Source organism: Eulemur rufifrons, chromosome 7, assembly GCF_041146395.1.
Source record: "Eulemur rufifrons isolate Redbay chromosome 7, OSU_ERuf_1, whole genome shotgun sequence".
Classification (NCBI taxonomy): Eukaryota; Metazoa; Chordata; class Mammalia; order Primates; family Lemuridae; genus Eulemur; species Eulemur rufifrons.
The window spans coordinates 228781492-228803675 of NC_090989.1; the positions used below are offsets into that span (position 1 = coordinate 228781492).

Consider the following 22184-nt stretch of genomic DNA (forward strand, 5'->3'; position numbering starts at 1 on the left):
AACCCTAGTAGTTATTCTTTGCCTGGAGTTGTGTAGTATCACCATATGTTTGCATGGCTTAATATTCAGCAAGACTTATCCTGCAGGCTTCTAGACCTTTCCCTGTGTAATTCATATGTCATTGGTACTCTGCTCCACAAATAGCTGCTTCTGCTTCCCTGATCTTTAATCTTTTTCTCCTCCACTTAGTGAGATTGCCATACTATGTATGCTTGGGTTCTCCCACTCTACGTGATACTCTGCAAAGTGACTTCTGCCAGAAAACCTTGTTTGTTTCCCTTTATTCCTGATCACAGTCCTATGCTGCCTGCTATCTAATGTCTGAATGTGGTTGTTTCATATATTTTGTCCAGTTTTCTTGTTTTTGGAGGGCTGGTTTGGTGCCAGTTATTCTATTAGTAGAATAATAAAATGACTACAGATGTATCCATCAGTCAGCTTGAACAATTTCAGTCTTTTTTCACTAGAGTGTAATTAAGCACATCTAAGATCTTGTTATTTTATTTCATCCTGAAATATTTTCATTATTATGGGCATTCCAGTAAACAATTACATTGTCTGCAGATAATGAAATATGAAATATAGAGCTTGGGGAAAGAAAGCATTCTGACCCCTTCCAGAATTATGGTCAGAAAAACAAAGCCTCTTAGTCCTAGAGTTCATATAGGACTACCAGAACTCCCTAGATCAAGCCTAGCACATTTCAGAATCATCTTAAGATTTGGAAATCTGGTATGGGAGTCATCCTCCTTATCATCGTCAAACACTTACTGTATCCCTACTATCATTTGTGAGACACTAGCTGTTAAAAAAAAAAGACACTAATGAATAGATGTTTAAAGTTAATGGCAGTGTAAAGTGACAGATTACCAAGTGAATGAACGTCATGAAAGTCATGCTATAGTAGTATTTTAAGTGAGCTCAGTTGTCAGGGTAAGCTTTGTAGACAAGGAGATTTGAGCTCTATTCTTGGAAGAGAAGTTAGGCCTTAGGTAAGTTATGTTGCAAAGAAAACCAGTGCATAAGTAACTGCATTTTTGAAGTTTCTGTTCTCCAAACCCCAAATCCATCAGGTTGTCTATCACATTACTTTCTTTAGCTAGCACTTAAAGTATTTGAGATCTCCTGCACAAAAGAATTTGCTCAAATAAATGCCTATTGATGTTAATTCTGTAGTGAGTTTTCTGTATCACCTGGTCTAGCCCTCCAAAGCATACATGACATGCATTAAAGGGAATCTTCTTATTTTTAAGACTTCTGTGTAATTTTTATTGTACGTTTGAGAGTACTTTGGTTTGATTTTTGTCAGTTAGATGGAAAATTACTTCCTCCTCAAGGATATGGGAAGTTTGACTAGCAGTTGACCGGTACTATACATAGAAGCATTTCATTTTTCATTGCTCTTGAGGGATCACTCATTAACACGAATGCTTTATTATTCATTGGAATAGAAAGCTGGGAAGCTTTACTCTTAATTTATGCAGAATACATTAGTAAAGCAAAACTCTCATACTGGCTTAGTTTCATTTTTCCTACTTTATATTTTTCTTGGACTTGACATTACTACCTTGAATAAATATCCAAGAGTTTAAAGATGTGGAGAAGAGTGTGGCATTTGGAATCAGAGAGGCCTGGGTTTCAGCTCGAATCCTACTTTTTACTAGGAATGACTTTGTAAAAGCCACTTTTTGAGCTACTTTCTGTGCTATGTATCTATAAAATGAGAAAAATCAGTTATTACTAGAGTCCTAATAAGTTGCAGCTGGCATTGTTGTCCAGGTTGCCTTTTTAATTGTTAAACGTAATCTGCCTCCACTGGATATTTAAGACAACTTATGTGTGTTCAGAAAAGAGGAGAATTCTAGCTCATTAAATTACAGTTTTAGAGTGAAGTAGAATTTGAAGCAGATCTCATTGACTCCCGTATCAAATGTAAGCAATAACAGATTTGACTCTTCTTGGGAACTTTGGCCAAGTATTCATTTACATAATACTTGAAAATTCCAAGTGTTTACAAAGATAGCTGCATTAATGTAGTCATAAACTCTTATTATACAGATACTTGAATAATATAATTTCATTATAATAATGAGACTAAAAAATCAATTTCTGGCCAGGGCCACTGTCTATATGGAGTTTGCCCATTATCTCCATGTCAGCATGGGTTTTCTTCTGGGTACTCTGGTTTCCTTCCATATCCCAAAGGTGTGCACGTTAGGTGAATTGGCATGTATGCCTACATGGTTCCAGTGTGAGGGAGTGTGGGTATGTGTACCAGTGCACCCCATGATGGGATGGTGTCCTGTTCAGGGTCAGTTCCCACATTGGTCCTGAGCTGCCAGGATAGGCTATGGCCACCTGCAACCCTGAACTGTATTAAGTGAGTAAACAATTGTCATACTTGTCTTTCTTAAATGTATGTATAGCTCACATTTATTTTTCAATGTTTAATAATAGAAGTGTTTTGGTCTTTATTTAGAAGTGTGGTGATGTTTTGTGACCAGAAATATGCCTTAAGAACTTAATTCTTGTTTGTATCAGTTAACAAAATCACTTGGTTTTGTTGTACATTATTTCTCTTAAAGTCACAGTTTCCAAGAACTTATTGATGACATTAAGTGAGAATTTACTATACTGACCACTATTTACTTATTAATATTATCATTTGCTTATTTTTACTGTTAATATTACTAATTTAATTTTTATAGTAGCATAAAATTTTGTTTATATGATACATATATAAATATAAAAGCAACATTTTATAAAACTGTCTATAAAGAGACATTTTACACTCAAGTGGTAAGGGCAACCTAGTGTCTCTAGATAGGTTCTACTTCCATAAACTGGGTTTTAACAAATCTTACGTAAATCACTTTTAGTAAATAAAATGAAATTGTTAGATTTTCACATCTTGGACTTTTGCACTAATCTGAGATTTTCAACAGTTTCTGATGTCCTCTTTGACTCTGAGACTAAATCAGATTATTGGATTTCACATACAGTATTGACGACAGTTTACCAAGATTAAACTTCAAAGCATATCTGAAAAATTGTCTATTTTTAAATAAGCCAAATTGTTTGCGTCCCTACTCTTTACATTCTTTTTCCCAGTTAGTTTATCTAACTTTTAGTTCAGATTCATCTCAAAATTGTAGGGTTGAAGTATAGTGTTTCATTTCCCTTCAATTTTTTCTACTCAAAATTTATCTAAGCTCCCACAGTAACTTGAATGGGCTGGGTTCTATTTCGTTAGTGCAAGTAAACGATAATTTGTTACACCACATCTGAAAAGTTAACTGGCTCATCCTGTTCTTTTGAGACATATAGAAAGGTTTTGAACATTTTATTCTATTCATCAGTGGATGTGTACACTGCACTCCTGATGGAGATATTTATTTATCTTTTGAGGGGGGCATCTGTATTTAATCCTTTGGAATGTTTTCATTTAAATACAAAGTATAGCTTAGAAATAAATATTCAGTCACATTTTCATTTGAAAATTTAGGTTTTTGTTTTATATCCATCTTCCTCACCTCATACAGTTTAACTTAATTTTTGTTCTGTAGAATTTGCACCATACCAGTGATTATGGATGTGGTAGGTAGCACATATCAAGTTTATTTTCTGCTTCTGCAAACAATCTATACTTTTAGTGAGAAAGCAAAGGTTATTAAAACATCAGAGCTGGTCAGTTTTCTGAAGCACATAACTGTAATCAAAAATAAAATGAGTATTAACATTTATTAAACTCAATATCAAAAAAATTTATATTAATATATCTCACTTAAATGAGGATTACATATTTAGCATCATTAATTATCTGGAATAGCCAAGACTCAGGAAATAAGGCCTCAAAGGGGACACAAAGCAGCCACAGTAAATGTACTCGTGCCATAGATGAAGTTCCTCATCCTTTGCTCAGTCAAGACATTTAGGTATGAGCTATGTGCAAGGCAGATAGTATGAATTAGAGTTGACTTTTTTCCAATATGAAGCTCATAATTTTATTAAGGGAAAAAAGCTAAATTCAAATAATATCAAGTACACTGTAAACGTGGTAAGTGCTACAAATAAACTACAAATAAAGAGCTTTGGGAGGGAATTCAGAAAAGGAACATACTTTCAGTGTATTATTGAGGAAATCTTTGTACAGAAAGTAACATCTGAGCTTGTAACTTTAGGAGAGACAGGAATGGAGGGGGGCTTTCTAGACAAAGGTAATGGTGTAGACAGAGATTTAAAAAAACAGCACAGATAACTATAACAAGTATGTTATATTGGCTGGAGTGTAAGATACATGAAGGGGGAGTTTAGTAAAGAATTGGAAAAGTAGGTCAGGGCCAGGTTTTAAGTAATCTTGATTGCCAGACAACCAAATTTGGGCTTTATTCCACAGGAAATAGGAAGTTAATGAAGATTTTTGAGCTAAGGATTGACACTGATGATACCAGCTATATATCATCTGCCATTCCTCTTTGTTTATAGAATAAACTCTAAGCTCACTATCTTTCAACTCATCTCTTTCATTGGTTTTACTGTCCATGGGGAGAACCTAATCATGCCCTACTCTATCTTCCCCCTTGCCTATTAATCAGTTGACCTCTACACCTTCAAAAACCATTTCATCTACTTCACTTCAGCTATCCATTTCCATGATACATGACTGATGTTATCATCACCAATAACAGCATCAGCTTTAAATGTATATGTATTTTAAACATCCCTATTCGCTTTATCTAGAACTCCCACCCCAACAATTTCTCTACCTTATTGAGACTGCCAGTTCATTGGTCCCACCACTGTTTTGCTATCTACATGTCCATTCATGTTTGTTTGCTTCACACCTTTATTAAGCGACAGTTGTGTATCAAATACCATGCTGGGCTTTGTGTAGCATATAAAGATGAATATTTTGTGTACTGATTGTACCAAGAAGGTTTTATGGCATTTTGCAAGGACATAGATCCTGAAATAGTATGACTTCACAGCAGGAACAAGAAGAGGAAAAGAAGGGTGACAGAATAAAATGGAGCCAGGAATGGGGCTTTTAAAAAACATAATACCTTTTAAATACCTATATTCTTGTTACAGACAACAACAAAGATAAATTAGATATGGTCCCTGCCCTTGAGAAACATCCAGTCCAATGGATGAGTCAGAAAGTTGCACCAACAATTATAGGACTGGCAGAACCTAACAGAAGTGATAATAAGAAATAATAACAGTATGCAGGAACACAGGGAGAGATTGATTCACATAAACTTTTATGTTATGTCTATTTTACTTATAAAGTGTACAGTACAGTTCACTGGCATTAAGTGCATTTACAGTGTTTTGCACAATCATCATTATTTAGTTCCAGAACTTTTACATCACTCCAAAAAGAAACTTTGGGCCCATTAAGCAGTCACTCCCTGTTATCCCCTGCTTCCAGCCCCTGGAACCATGAATGTGTTTTCTGTGGATTTGCCTATTCTGGACACTTCATATAAATAGAGTCATACAATATGTGGCCTTTTTTGTCTTTAATTTAGCATAATGTTTTCAAGGTTAATCCACGTTTTAGCGTGTATCAATATTTTATTCCTTTTATGGCTAAATAATATTCTGTTGTATGGGTATACCATATCGTGTTTATCCATTTATCAGTTGATGGACATTGAGGTTCTTTCCACCTTTTGGCTATTATGAATAGTGCTGTTCATGTTCATGAATTGTTTATGTAAAATTTTTGTTTGAACACCTGTTTTCAGTTATTTCAGGTATATACTGGAGTGGAATTGCAAGGTCATATGGTAACTCTGTGTTTAACTGTTTGAGGAACTGCCAGATTATTCTCCCACAAACCACGTATGAGGGTTCTGATTTCTCCACATCCTTGCCAGTTGTTATTGTCTGTGTTTTTTATTATGGCCTTCCCAGTGGATGTGAAGTTGCATCTCATTATGATTTTGATTTGCATTTCCCTAAGGACTAATGAGCTTGAGCCTATTTTCATTTGCTTGTTGGCCATTTGTGTATCTTCTCTAGATAAATGTCTATTCACGTCTTCTCCCCATTTTTAATTGAGTTGTTTCTCTTTTGCCTGAATTGTAAGACTTCTTTATATATTCTGGATATTAGGCCCTTATGAGATGTGATATTCATATATTTTCTCATTCCCTATGCTTGTCTTTTCACTTTCTTGATATTATATTTTGCATAAAAATATTTAATTTTATTGAAGTCCAATTTATATTTTCTTTTGTTCCTTGTGCTTTGGAGATTATATCTAAGAAACAATTACCAAATCTAAGGCCATGATTTACCCTTATATTTTCTCCTGCTTTCTAAGAATAGTTTTTGGGTTTTGATCCATTTTGAATTGTTTTTTACTTATGTAAAGTAAAAAGTCTTGTGTGAGATAAGGGTCTAACTTGATTGTTTCACAAGTGGATATACAGTTGTCCCAGTACCCTTTGTTAAAAAGTATTCTTTCCCCATTGAGTTCTCTTGACACCCTTGTCAATAATTAATTAACCATAGATCTATGGCTTTATTACTGGACTCCTAATTCTATTCCATTGATCTTATATGTCTGCCTTTTTATGTCAGTACTGCACTGTTTTGGTTACTGTAGATTTGCAATCAGGAAGCGTGAGTTCTTTAACTTTGTTCTTTTTCAAGATTTTGGCTCTTCAGGATCCCTTGCATTTTCATATGAATTTCAGGATTGACTTTTCCATTTTTGCAAAAAAAGGCCATTGGGATTTTGGTAGAGATTACCTTAAATCTGTAGCTCTCTTTGGGAAGTATTGCCATCTTAATATTTAGTCTTCCAGGCATAAACATAGGATTTCTTTACATTTTCTTAGGGCTTCCTTAATTTCTTCAGCATATAAGTTTTACTCCTTGGTTAAATTTATTCCTAAGTATTTTATTCTTTTTGATGCTGTTGTAAATGGAATTGTTTTTTGAATTTCCTTTTTGAATTCTTTATTGCTAATGTAGAGAAGTATATAAGATTTCTGTGTTGATCATGTACCCTGCAACTTTGCTAAATTCATTTATTAGCTCTAATAACTCTTCTGTGGATTCTTTAGGATTATCTGTATATATTATACTGTCATGGCATTTTTGAATAGAGATATGTCTACTTCTATTCCTACTGGATGATTTTAATTTCTTTTTCTTGCCTGTTGTCTAGAATTTCCAGCATGATGTTAAATAAAAGTGGTGAAAGCAGCATCCTTGTCTTGTTTCTGATCTTAGCAGGGAAGCTTTCAGTCTTTCACCATTGAGTAAGATGTTAGTTGTGGCCGGGCGCGGTGGCTCATGCCTGTAATCCTAGCACTCTGGGAGGCCGAGGCGGGCGGATCGTTTGAGCTCAGGAGTTCGAGACCAGCCTGAGCAAGAGCGAGACCCCATCTCTTCTAAAAATAGAAAGAAATTATATGGACAGCTAAAAATATATATAGAAAAAATTAGCCGGGCATGGTGGTGCATGCCTGTAGTCCCAGCTACTCGGGAGGCTGAGGCAGGAGGATCACTTGAGCCCAGGAGTTTGAGGTTGCTGTGAGCTAGGCTGACGCCACAGCACTCACTCTAGCCTGGGCAACAGAGTGAGACTCTGTCTCAAAAAAAAAAAAAAAAAGATGTTAGTTGTATGCTTTTTCATATATGTCCTTTATCATGTTGAGGAAATTACCTTCTATTCCTAGTTGGTTGTTGTTTTTATCATGAAAGAGTATTGGATTTTGTCAGATGCTTTTTCTACATCATTTGAGATTGTCCTGGGATTTTTTGCCCTTCATTCTAATGTGGTGTATTACATGGATTGATTTTCACCTATTGAACAACCATTGTATTCTTAGGATAAGTCCCACTTGTTTGTGGTGTATAATCCTTTAAAAATTTACTGGATCTGGTTTGGTAATATTTTGTTGAGGATTTTTGCATCTATATTCATAAGATGTAATGGACCATGGTTTTCATTTCGTGTCTTTGTCTGGCTTTGGTGTTGGGATAATCCTGGCCTCATGGAATGAAATAGAAAGTGTTGACTCCTCTTCTATTTTTTTTTTTTTTATGACAGTTTGAAAAGGATTGATGTTATTTCTTTAAATACTTAGTTTAAGTCATTAACATAACTAGTGAAGCCATCTGGTTCTGGGCTTTCTTTATTGGGAGGTTTTTGATTACTAATTTAGTTTTATTACTTGTTATAAGTCTATTCATATGTTTTACTAATATTTCTTCTTGAGTCAGTTTGGAAATTTGTGTGTGTGTTTCTAGGAATTTGTCCATTTGTGTGTTTCTAGGAACATAGGTTAACTTGTTGGCATATACTTGTTCACAGTATTCTCTTATCCATTTTTTTTTTTTTGGTAGGATCAGTAGTAATGTTCCCACTTTTATTTCTATCTTCAGAAATTAGTTTTCTTTCTTTTTTCTTAGGTTTTTCGATTTTATTGATGTTTTCAAAGAACCAACTCTTTAATTGATTTTTCTCTTTTATTTATATCTACTCTCATTTTTGTTATATACATCCTTCTGCTAGCTTTGGGTTTAGTTTGCTTTTCTTTTTTTAATTCTGTAAGGTGTAGAGTTAGGTTATTGATTTGAGATATTTTTTCTTTTTAATGTAGGCATTTCATTTTTAAATTTCCCTCTGACCACTGCATCCACTGTATCTCATATGTTGTGTTTCTGTTTTCATTAGCTTCAGAGTAGTTTCTAATTTCCCTTTTGGTTTCTTTGATCCATAAATTATTTTGGAGTTTATTATGTCATTTCCACATATTTGTGAATTTTTCACTTTTTCTTCTGTTACTGATTTTTAGTTTCATTCCATTGTGGTTACAGAAGATACTTTGTATAGTTTCAGTCTTTTTAAATTTATTGAGACATTTTTGTGGCCTAACATATGTTCTGTCCTAGAGAATGTTCCGTGTACATTTGAGAAGAATGTATATTCTGCCGTTGTTGAGTGAACTTTTCAGTATGTGTCTTAGATCTAAGTGATTTATAGTGTTGTTCAAATTCCCTAGTTCCTTACTGACCTTCTGTCTAGTTCTATTGATTATTGAAAGTGGGATACTGAAGTCTGTAACTTCAGTAATTATATAACAACAGTAATGACAACAGAGCTATTTCTCCCTTCTGTTCCATCAGTGTTTGCTTCATGTATTTTGTGTCCCTGTTGTTAGGTGTGTATCTGTTTTTAATTGTGATATCTTGCTAGATCGACCATTTTATCATTATAAAAATCTTTATCTCTTATGATAGTTTTTGACTTAGTCTGTTTTTTCTGATATTACCCTAGCCACCCTATCTTGGTTACTATTTGCATGTAATATGTTTTTCCATCCTTTCACCTTCAACCTATTTGTGTCTTTGGATCTAAAGTGAGTCTCTTGTAAACAACTTATAAATGGAATCATTTATGGTTTTTACTCCTGACAGTGTTTACCTTTTAATTGAATCATTTGATCCATTTACATTTAAATAATTACTGATAAGGTAGGACTTCTGCCATTTTGCTAATGTGCTTTTTGTATGTCTCTATCTTTTTTGTTCCTGGGTTCCTCCATTACTGCTTTCTTTTTTGCTTAATTGATTTTTTTCAGCATACTGTTTTTTATTCTCTTCTCATTTCCTTTAATGTACTTGTTTTAGTATTTTCTTAGTGATTACCTTGGAGATCACAATTAACATCTTACTTGTACAACAACCTAGTTTGAATTAATAGCAACTTAGCCTCAGTATTATACCAAAACTCCTGTACATCTCATCCCTCCCCTTTTATGCTGTTATTGTCACATATTACATCTTTAGACATTGTATGACTGTTAACATAAATTCATAATTATTGTTTATGCATTTGTCTTTTAAATCATATAGGAAAAAAGATTTCTGAACCAAAAACATAATATGGCTGGCTTTTATGTTTACTTCTGTAGTTACCTTTATCTTTATTTATTTTCTCACATGGTTTTGAGTTTGTCTCTTCTCCTCTCATTTCAGCCTGAATAGCATTTCTTGTAGTTCAAGTGTAACTGTGACTAATTCCCTCAACTTTTTGTTTATCTTGAAATCTCTTAATTTATCCGTTATTTTTGAAGGATAGTTTTTCTGGATATAGAATTCTTGGTTGACATTTTTTTCTTTCAACGCTTGAAATACGTCATCCCACTGCCTTCTGGCCTCCGGGTTTCTGATGGAAAAATGGCTGTTAATCTTACTGAGGGTCCCTTGTACATGAAGAGTCACTTCTCTTGCCACTTTTAAGATTCTCTCTGTCTTTTGACAGTTGGAATATAATGTGTCACAATGTGGATCTTTTTGAACTTACTTGGAGTTTGTTGAGCTTCTTGAGTGTAGACTCATGTCTTTATCAAATTTGCAAAGTTTTCAATCATTATTTGTTCAAATATCCTCTCCTGTCCTCTCTCCTCTGCCCTCACTTTTGGGACTCTCATTATACACATGTTGGTATGCAGGATGTTGTTCCCATGAGTCTCTTAAACTATGTTTATTTTTCTTTGTTCCTCTTTCTACTACTTCTCAGATTGCATAGTTAATAAAATCAGTCATGTAGAATAGTCACAAACTATTGATTTGTTGAGTTTTACTGGAAAAACATCTAACAACTGTCAGTTATTTGATTTAGTATACTATATTAGTCAGCATAGGCTAAATCCCCATGGTGAAGGATTAAAATCAGAGCATGGTGTACCAAGTATCGGCTCTTAAATCCTTTGCTCAGAAGTGACACAAATTGCTTTCCCTCATGTTTTATAGGCCAAAATCTCATGTGTCCAAACCTAATTTATAGAAGCAGGAAACCATAATTCTTCTGTGTGCCCAGATGTGAAGAACATAATTATTTACAGTCTCCCTCTCCTATTCCATCCCCACTCCATTCTTTAGCACTCGTTGCACTGTGTCTTTGTGCAGACAAAGGTTATCGTGTCAGTCTCTTTATTTCTCTAATAATTTTCAGTTGTTTAGAACCGAGAATTGAAGCCATAGGTTCAAATATCAGCTCTTTCACTTATTTACTCTGTGACCAAGGGCAAAGTTCTCAACATTTCTAGGTTCCAGTTTCTTCTCTGGAAAAATGGGGATAATAATCCCTGTCTCAAAAGATTATAAATGATTGGCCGAGATAATGTGTGGAACTGTTTTTGTACACTGTTTCATACATAGTAAATGCTCAATTTATTACTGTTTTCTTGATATTCAGTATCTTCATGATCTGGTAACTTATCCTTTCAGCCTTATCTTCTATGACTCTCTTCCAACCATCAGATATTATATCCTGTTAATTTATTGTTGAGCTATAAGTGATAATATTCTTCATCAGTGGTTTTTTTTTTTGTTGTTGTTGTTTTTGAGACAGAATCTTGCTCTGTTGCCTGGGCTAGAGTGCCGTGGCATCAGCCTAGCTTACAGCAACCTCAAACTCCTGGGCTTAAGCAATCCTTTTGCCTCAGCCTCCCGAGTAGCTGGGACTACAGGCATGCACCACCATGCCTGGCTAATTTTTTCTATATATATTTTAGTTGGCCAGATAATTTTTTTCTATTTTTAGTAGAGATGGGGTCTCGCTTTTGCTCAGGCTGGTCTTGAACTCTTCACCTGGAGCGATCCTCACACCTTGGCCTCCCAGAGTGCTAGGATTACAGGCGTGGGCCACCGCGCCTGGCCAGACAGATTTTTTTGATAATATAGTTTTTTAAAGTTTACTGCATTTTATAGTATATTTGGAAGATAGGATGGAAACTTTCCTATAAAATTTATGTCTATAGTGGAAATCCTTGACAAATCAAGATTTACTTAGATTTGCTTTAAAATTCTTAAAATGCTTCCGTTTTAATAATGAGAATACTCCTATAAAGAAAAGCAGAGAGTTTCCAGTTTTAAGATAGGTAATGAGATTTTCATTCCTTCTCTTGAAATTCACTGACAGAAAACAGTTGAAATAATATTCCCATCTTTAATGAAAACTAGAGGTAACCTAACCCTTCAGCTAAAAATTGGTGGAGAAAGAGTAATGATTTTGGAAGACTTATCAAACCTGAGGGTCTACCCACAGGATACTGAAAAAAAAGGTGGGGGGAGGCGGGGGCAGGGGGAGGTTGTTTCACCTGCAAACCCAGAAAGGCTTAGGAATTTGACTGACTAGTACCACAGAATATAGGAGTGAGACAGGGACTATCAACAGAGGAATTGCTTGAGAAATCTGAATAAGGAGTAAGGATCCCTATGTTCACACCTCACAGGAAATAGAAAATATATTGTCTGGTTAAACCAGACAGAAAAGGGCAGGGATGAGATGCTAAACTAAAGATGGGGATTAAGCAAAAATTGTCAAGTTCCGCTGCTTGGCTCCAGACGCCTATCTTTCATGCTTAGATTTCCCAGGCAGAATTGAGGGATCCTTCCTGGAGAAATTGAACCACTGCAGAAAAACTTCTCAAGAGATACTAGTATTAGACGACCTCAAACAAAACAAAACAAAAACCCAGCTTTTTATTGACGTCTTAAAGAGAAACAAACAGCTAAAAGATGGTTAGCCATGTTGGGAAAGTTTCCGATGGGAAAGAGATACACGTAACAGAAAAAAAGGAACTTAAAGAAACAGACAATGCAGGAAATGAAAACACTTTGAGCTACGATAGCAAAAATAAATTCAGTAAAAGCATTGAAAGAAACAGTGGAGGAACTTTCCCTGGATGTAGAACAAAAGACAAAAATAATAGAGAAAAGAAAATATAGAGGTTAATATGAGGTTTAATATGTAACCTTAGTAGGTGTCCCAGAAACAGAGAAGAGGAAATGAAGAACCTTATTTAATATATTAGGAAATAAAATATGTAAATTTCCTAGACCTAAAGATATCACTAGATTGAATAGGTTTAGCAAATGCTCATTGCAAACAATAATATAGGTTCACATACTTGTAGAAAAATGCATCATTCTGAAATTTCAGAACTCACTGGAGATAAAAAGAAGATCCTGAGGACTTCCAGATAGGAAGAAAAGATAAATAAACTCTATGAATAAGAATGTCTGTGAACTCCAAAGCCATATGTGAGAATCTGAAAGACATTGGAGGAAAAAGCCTTTAAAATGCTGAGGGAAGCATTGTTTTGAGCTTTTGTTATGGAATTTGTTAAATGTAAATTACAGAATGTAATGAAAACCCATGTGCCCAATGTACTCATCTCCCAGATTGAAAAGATATCAATACTACCCTCTCCTCATGCATACATACTTTAAATATTAAAGCAAATTCCAGATATTATATCCTTCAACCCTAAATGCTTTATTTTTATCTGTAACAGGTAGACATTTGAAAGAAACAAAACTGCAGTATTATTACACCCATCAAAATTAACAATTTATTAATAGCAAATACTTTGTGTTCAGTTTTCTCCATCTTATTAATTAATAACTCAGGAGTTGGCTTGTTCAAATCTTTTGCATTTGGTAGATACATCTTAAGTTTCCACTAAAAGGAGACTACTATTGTGCTGGTTTTTCTTTGTTATAAACCTTATAGCACTATTTGAATTTTAAGTTCTGTGTGTTATTTTAAAAAATAGAAATTAACTTTAAAACTAGATGGAGACCATTTCAGGGAGTTAATCACAGACTGTGTAATTAGCAGTTTAAATATGACTCCTGTAAATTAATTACTTTTGTGTCATAGGGGCTGTCATATCAGTCCAACATATTAGTTGAACATGAACCTGTATAGTTAAACACCAGCTGGCTTAGTCATTCAGACATAGAAGGAATCAAGTATTCTCGGTCATGACAGTAGCAGGACAGAATGGTAACAAAGCATCACAAAACTTTTATATGAAAAATAGTTTAGATGTACTTTTACTTCTTTGAGGTATCTCCGTACTACTTTCCATACAGCTTGTACTAGTTTGGAGTCCCACCAATAGTGCATAAATGTACCTTTCTCTCTGCATCCTTACCAGCATCTGTTGTTTTGGGACATTTTGATAAAAGCCATTCTCATCGGAGCTGGGTGATATCTCCTTGTGGTTTTCATTTGCATTTCCTTGGTGGTTAGAGATGTTGAGCATTTCTTCATGTGTTTGTTGGCTATTAGTCTATCTTCTTTTGAAAAGTTTCTCTTCATGTCTTTTGCCCACTTTTTAATGGAGTTGTTTGATTTTTTCTTGCTGATTTGCTTGCGTTCTTTGTAGATTCTGGTTATCAGCTCTTTATCAGATGTATAGCATGTAAATATTTTCTTTCATTCTGTTGGTTATCTGTTTGCTCTAATGATTGTGTCCCTGGCTGTGTAGAAGCTTTTTAATTTGATCTGGTCCCATTTATTTATTTTTATTGTTGCTGTGATTGCTTTTGGAATCTTCTTCATAAATTTTTTGCTTAGGCCAGTGTCTGTAAGAGTTTTTCCAACATTTTCTTCTACAGTTCTTATATTTTCATGCCTTAAGTTTAAGTCTTTTATTTGTCATGAATTAATTTTTGTGAGAGGTGAGAGATACGGATCCTGTTTCAGCCTTCTACATGTGGCTATCTAATTTTCCTAGCACCATTTATTGAATAGAGATTCTTTCACCATTTATTGAATAGAGTGTATTTTTTTGTCTTCTTTGTCAAAGATCAGATGGCAATATGAGGATGGATTCATATCTGTGTTCTCTGTTCAGATCCATAGATCTATGTCTCTGTTTTGGTTACTGTAGCTTTGTAGTATAGCTTGAAGTCTGGTAACGTGATGCCTCCTGATTTATTCTTATTATGTAGGATTGCATTAACTATTTGGGGTCTTTTCTGGTTCCATACAAAGTGTAGAACTGTTTTTTCAAGGTCTACAAGAAATAACGTTGGTATTTTTATGGGGATTGTGTTGAATCTGTAAATCACTTTGGGTAGTATAGACATTTTAATAATGTTGATTCTGCTGATCCATGAGCATGATATGTTTTTCCATCTGTTTACATCTTCTGCAGTTTCTTTCTTCAATATTTCATCATTCTCTCTATAGAGGTTTCTCACCTCCTTAAATATATTCCTAAGTCCTTTATTTTCTTTGTTGTTACTGTGAAGGGTATTGTGTCTTTGATTTGATTCTCAGCTTGACTGTTATTGGAACACTTACACACTGTTGGTGGGACTGCAAACTAGTACATCCTCTATGGAACCGTATCATCCAGCAATTCCACTACTAGATATTTACCGAAAGGAATAAAAGACATTTTATAAAAAAGATACTTGTACTTGAATGTTTATAGCAGCACAATTCACAATCCCAAAGATGTGGAATCAACCCAAGTGCCCATCAACACATGAGTGGATTAATAAAATGTGGTGTATATATAACATGGAGCACTACTGAGCCATAAAAAAAAAAATGGTGATCTAGTATATATGTTTTATAACAACCTGGATGGAACTGGAGGCCATTCTTCTTAGTGAAGTATCATAAGAATGGAAAAACAAACACTACATGTACTCAATACTAAATTGGAAATAATCAGTCAACACTTATGTGCACATATGGAAATAAAACTCAAGGGAAATTGAGTAGGTGGGAGGGGGGGAAAGGAGTGGGTAAATTCACATTTAACAGGTACAGTGCACACTAACTGGCTGAAAAGCACACTTATAACTTTGACTCAAACTCTACGAAAGCAAATTATGTAACCAAAATGTGTATACCCCCGTAAAATTCTGAAATAGAAATAAAAGTGAGAGGAAAATCCGCTAAAAAAAAAGTTTAGAACTAAAAAGTAAACAAAGTTCCTAAGCATCAAAAAAATTTTCACAAAGCCAGGAACCTTAAAGGCTATTGGACTTGTTTGACTATTTGCATATAATTTTAATAGTATTGACGTTGATTTACAGGATTATAGATAACTGGAAAGGGAGAGATGACGTTGGCAGTCTAATTGTTGTCAAGTGATAGTTGATAGAGACAAATAGCTATTAGATTCCAACAAAGGCACTGAAGAAGAATGACAGTCTATTAAATAGTAGTCTACTCCTATGCCATGTGGAGGAAAAGAATTCAAAACAGCTCTATAGTTCTTTTAAGCGGTTGTGTGTGACAGGTCAATTATGTTGGCATTGACCTAGCCACTCTAGTGCATATATTTAATGCCGTGGATTTTAAAAATTGAGCTATTTTTCTATTTATTACCAGGTAATCTGTGAAACATCTCCTAATTGCATCCCTGAATCTAGCCTTAATTCTGATACATACCCAAAGAATACAAATCAATAATGAGGTGTGGAGTAAGATAAGTTACGATTTGGACTGGTTGGGACATACACTGTATAGAATGATATGTATTTTTCCCAACTCACAAAAGGACCTCAAATCTTTTTTAATTTTTTTTAAGGAGACAGGGTCTTGCTATGTTCCCCGGACTGGATTTGGGATTTCAACTCTTGGGCTCAAGAGATGCTCCCAACTCAGCCTCCTAAGTAGCTATGACTACAAGTGGGCTCTACTGCTCGTGGCTCACCCTCGGTCATTTTAAACAAATGTCTATTGGTTCTCTTGAGAGTTCACTTTTATCCTAAGTGGTTTTATTTCTCAGATTCTCTGCTTTTCTCCTTCCCACCCTCCCAATACAAGTCACATTGGTCAAACTGATTTATTTCCAATTGGTGAACAGATATGTCTGCTATAAATGGAATTTAAGTCTTGTTTTTCATTTGAGAATCTAAAGGATGAATTCCTGATTTGTAAGTTTGATTTCATTTACTTTATTTGATCAGGTATTAGCCACAAAGTAGAGACAAATTGAATATCTTTCTCTTTAACGTTGTTTTTTTTTAGAGGAAGTCCACAAATGAAGGGGACACCTCATTTTAAGGAAGAACAGTGTGCTCCAGCATTAAATTTAGAGATGAGGAAAATATTGGATTTGCAAGCACCCATCATGAGGTATAGTACTTTGGGTAAATTTGGCATTCTGTGATGACACTAGACAATGTAGTTGATTAATCACATAACCAGCAGGAAAATTGATTTCATTTCTTTTGATTGAAGGTAAGTTTTTAGCTCTAGAAATGCTTGTTTAGCCCTTATAAGACATTTGAAGTTTTATAGATGGCACATTATACTTAAATTATCATAATAAAGCCCATAAATTGAGTATACCAACTATAATTTTATTTTGAAATTTATATTTTTGATAAGGTCTAGAATTGTTTGGCTGATGATAGCAGTCCATATTTCTCAAAACAGTACTGATAAAAATCACACAAGTTGAAGAAAAGAGAAAGTACCTTTGTTTCCTAAGTTGGCGTAAGTTTCTGGGAAGTTTATGTACATTTGGAAGAAAGTTAAGCCTTTTGATCCAAGTGTGAATAAAGGTTTTGTGACAAGATGGCCAGAAATACCAGAATACCAAAAATCTCCTTTACATCCATCAGTAGAAAAAATAAGTGATCTTACCTGTAATTTGGCCTTATTTCTGTAACTGCTTCACAGTTGATATTTTAATTGTCACTTAGTTTAGCTGCATATTGTTTCCATTGTGTAGATGTAAGAAAATGTACTTAAACAATATGCAGCTGTGAGAACAATGAGGGCATTCTTAACTGAAAAAGACTTTCTAAATGTGTTTTTGGGTGAAAAAAACCGAGGTGTATATAATGCTACTGTTTTAAAAAGGGAAATAGTAGTATTAGAATATGTGTTCTGGAGGAATGCGTAAAAATGGCATGAGAAATGAGTGGCTAGGGGATAGGTTTGGGGAAAAGACTTTTTACCGGATGCCCTTTAAATATTGGACTATATGAAGGTAATACTTAATTTTTTTAGAAAAAGCCTCAGTTCTGACTAAATATTTCTTTCACAATTTCTCTTGTTAGAATACTGTACAGAATGATGCTGTAACATATTAAATAAAATTGTATGCAAGTGGGTCTTGCCTTCTTTGGTCCATCTTTTTATACCTTACTCTCATAGAATGGCATTGTTACTTAAATGTGATCGATGTTACAAAAGTTGTTCGGGGTACTCATCACCTGGATCAAAAGGTTACTCATCGCTTCACATTTTATTTCAGCGTGGAAATCCTTTTCCAGAAAGTAACTTGATGCATAAGGAATTTTGAATGGGTACAAAGTGAGGTGGACCTTCACCTGGTGGCAAACTGTATGGTGCATGGAAATAGAATAGAAAAAGAGCCTCTGAAAAAAAAAATTTCTGTTTTTGCCATCTTGTGCAAGTTTAGCCTGTCAGATGCTGGGTTTTAATATACACATTTAAGTGGTTGGAAATCTCTAAGCTTTCTTTCAAAACTTCAGTGAAATAATTGCGTTTTAGAGCAATGTTCTTAGCACCTGAAATGCATACTTGCTAGAAATTTGATTGGAGAGTTCCTATATGATTTTGAATTGAGTGAGAAGATATAAAACTTATGCTTTATAATCAACTATTTTTCCTCCTATCACTACAAATGTAAGTCAGATAAGGGTTAGGGGTAATGGTTATGCTGTTGCTTATAGTAGCAAGAATGTTGTCATCTTTTATTTTTGATTGAAGAAAAAATATGATTGAGTTTAAACATCTATTTTTTGCTATTAATTGAAATAATGTTTAGAAGGTAAAAATTTATAATATAAAATTCATAATTTTAATAAGATTCTATTTCTGATTTTAAAATAACAGTTTATTTCATCTTCATCCTGGGCACTTTGGAAAGCACTATGTTATATATAGTGTTTAATATTAATTAAGTATTAAATATATTTACATTTTGAGAATTGGTGATTTATGAATTATGTAATTCTGTATTAGGAATATTTGATTAATCAGAAGCACTGTTCTATTTAAATGTATACATGGCACCAGATGATACATTCAGCATATTGCTTTCTAACCATACTACATCCCTTAGAACCCAGGTAGAATCCTAAATTTAAACACACACACACACACACACACACACACACACACGTCTGGGATACCAGAAGGCTCATGTAAAGCCCATAAAGTCAGTGATTAAAGAGGTTCTTTGAGGTCATAACTTAGAGTATATTTACATGCATTTTGCATGTACTTATGACCAGTGATGATAGTCAAAATAGTTAAGAGCCAGTACAGCTTAAGAAGATATGAGTTAATTGGCTATTGATATACGGTTCTGACATCCCTCTACTATACCAAGAATTAATCTTTCAGTTTGGTAGATTCTTATGAGAGAGGGAGTCTGTGGTAAGCAGGCACTTGGGTGGCTTGGGGCAAGGCCTATTTGCCAACCTTTATGGAAATATTCAGTATTTTAACAACTGACATCAGCCTTGTTTTAACAAGTTTGTTTACTTTCTGTTAAATGAGATATAGAGTCTATATAATGTTTATCACAGTTATTTTAAAGTCATTATCTGCTAATGCCAACATTAGGATTATCTATTCTATTTATATTGATGGATTTTTCTCTTGACTCTGGGTCACATTTTCCAGTTCACATATCTAGTAGATCATTTTTGTTGTTGGAGCATTGTTGATTATAATGTAGAGATTATGAACTTTTAATTTTGTCAGAAGATTGTTGAGTTTTGCCTAGCAGACAGTTAAATTACTGGAGGATAATCTTGATCTTGTTCCCAACTGTCATATGCAGTGATTCTTCTAGGGAAATAGGCATAAGGGAGAGGGAGAGTGTAGGTTGAAGAATGAAAATCACTGGTAAATCAGTGACTACTCTGCTAAATTGTGTTTCTTGGTATATTAATAGTAAATCTAAAACAAAGTTTTTATACTCTGCTCACTAAATGCTATACATAAATTTTACCACTGAAACATATATTTGAAATGAAAGAATATATAATGCTTTAAAAGGGAGTAACTGGGAATTTTAACTGATTTCAAATGCTATGAAGTTCAAGAAATGGAGCTGGGTAAAGGAACATCTGTTTCAAATCTTTTTGAGTGCTCTTATAGTTGGGAAGAAAATACATCAAATTCTTCATTAACTGAAATCTTTGGGTAATGAGTTATTGAAATCAACTTTCCAAAGAATTGAAGGATTAGTTTAACAATTAAAATATTAACATTTTTTTCCATCATTATGGATTAAAATATTTTTGAAGGATACTCTTTCCTTCTAAAATATGAAAGGAAATTTAATAGAGTATATATTATGTACACACAACATTTTTCATTCTTATACAGTATTTGAATTTTTTATAGCATTTGATACTCTTGACCACTCTTTAAAATTCATCTTATTTCTTTGGCTTTCTTGTTATCAGTTTCTACTGGTTTCTGTTGTTCTCTTTTTCTTCTTTTTGCCAGTATCTCTGCAGTCTCATTTATGGGTTCCCCTTTCCTCTACCCCTCTCTCTCTTCTTTCCTCCTTTCTACAAACATTTAGTGCCATATATTTAATACATTCTAGCACTGCCCAAGAGGCTGGGCATACAGAGCTGAGCAAAGCAAGGTTTTTATTTCCCCAGTAAGTAAATGTTAATTTAAATATCTTTGCAAATATTGTAAGTGTTGAGATCATGCTATGTAATTGTTTTTCAATTCTTGACTGAGAGGTCTTCTGAAGAGACCAACGCAGAGTATAGCACCTGTCAAAGAGCATGGGCTCAATAAATGTTGCAATGCCTGAAAAATATATTGTCTAGAAGTATGCTTTCCAGTGTAATAGCCACTATCACAAGAACTTTTTTAAATATAAATTAATAAAAAGTAGATAGAATTAAAAACTCAGTTATTTAGTTGCACTAGCTGTATTTCAAGGGTACATTTGCCACTTGTGGCTAATGGCTACCATTTTCAGATAGTCCAGGTATAGAACATTCATATCATTATTGAAAGTTTTATTGGACAGTGCCAGAGGATTGTTAACCTCTCTATTCCATGGCTCTAGATTGTCATCCTGTCATTAGTTATGTCTGTTCATTTTATGGTTTCTCTGCATGTTTTCCTTTCTTGTTAGTTACTACCTATGCTTCCATCTTTTAATTTGCTGTTTCAGTATTTCTAGTTTTTAACTCAGTTGATCAAGTTTGTGACTCTGACTGCCCATAGTGTTTCAATTGTTTCAGATTTTCTGATTCTACATTGAATTATATGTTGGTAAAATGATGCATAGCTAATTTGCTGATAAATGGAGAATTTTATTGTAAATGCTTTCATGATTTTTTTGCATGAGTATTTTCTAAAGCATTTATATTCATACCCATTGCTTTCCCAGTATGCTCTCTTAAAGGTTAATTTATTCTACCTACAGTTTACAGTCTGTGCTGGAAGATCTCCTGGTTGCTACTTCTGATGGACTTCTTCATCTTATTCACTGGGAAGGAATGACAAATGGAAGGAAAGCTATTAATCTTTGCACAGTACCCTTTTCAGTAGACCTACAGTCATCTAGAGGTAGTTATACTTTCTATAAGAAGTAGAACCAGTTGTTTAATATTTGATATCTAGTAAGATAACTTCTATGGGTAAACATTGATTTTTATCCTTTGGAATTAATTATGCAAGAGGAGGGAGAGAGGGAGTGAGAGAGTGAGTATGAGCGAAAAAGACAGAGACAGTCATTTAGTAGGAAAGGATAGTTTAATTGTTTAGGGTTATTAGGTCATTACTTTTGCCTTTTTAACCTTAAAGGTTTGCAAGCAAAATGTGAGAGAATAATTTACTATAGTTGTAATCCTATTTCATATACTTGTTTTTTTCATCAGTAGGTTCATTCCTGGGCTTTACAGATGTACACATCAGAGACATGGAATACTGTGCCACACTCGATGGGTTTGCTGTTGTGTTTAATGATGGTAAAGTTGGATTTATTACTCCAGTGTCAAGTAGATTTACTGCAGAGGTATGGCTTACTTACTTGGAATGTTTATTGTCTTTATTTTGCATTTATTAATTTTACTTTGTTATTAAATTCCTCCCTGTTTTCTGTATTAATACAAGATTTTAGGAGTTGTTAAATTTTTAATCAAACTATACATACAAATAGTGTAAATAGACAAAATTCTGTTAGACATGGTTTATTTTATTTATTTATTTGTTTGTTTATTTATTTTTTTGAGACGGAGTCTTGCTCTGTCACATGGGCTAGGGTGCCGTGGCATCAGCCTAGCCCACAGCAACCTCAAACTCCCTAAGCTCAAGCGATTCTCCTGCCCCAGCCTCCCAAGTAGCTGGGATTACAGGCATGCACCACCACCCC

At 34.2% G+C, this 22184-nt stretch overlaps 1 protein-coding gene across 3 annotated transcripts in view; it reads left to right on the top strand.

Moving 5' to 3' along the window:
- RIC1 (RIC1 homolog, RAB6A GEF complex partner 1) overlaps positions 1 to 22184 on the top strand; it is a 115293-nt gene that overhangs the window by 40921 nt on the left and 52188 nt on the right. For 2 of the 3 annotated variants that reach the window (XM_069476462.1, XM_069476464.1), the window contains exons 4-6: positions 16820 to 16927; positions 21237 to 21379; positions 21691 to 21827. In XM_069476462.1, the coding sequence (XP_069332563.1) occupies positions 16820 to 16927; positions 21237 to 21379; positions 21691 to 21827 (388 nt within the window). The remainder of the gene's footprint in view (positions 1 to 16819; positions 16928 to 21236; positions 21380 to 21690; positions 21828 to 22184) is intronic. The other variant, XM_069476463.1, reaches the window with a different exon arrangement.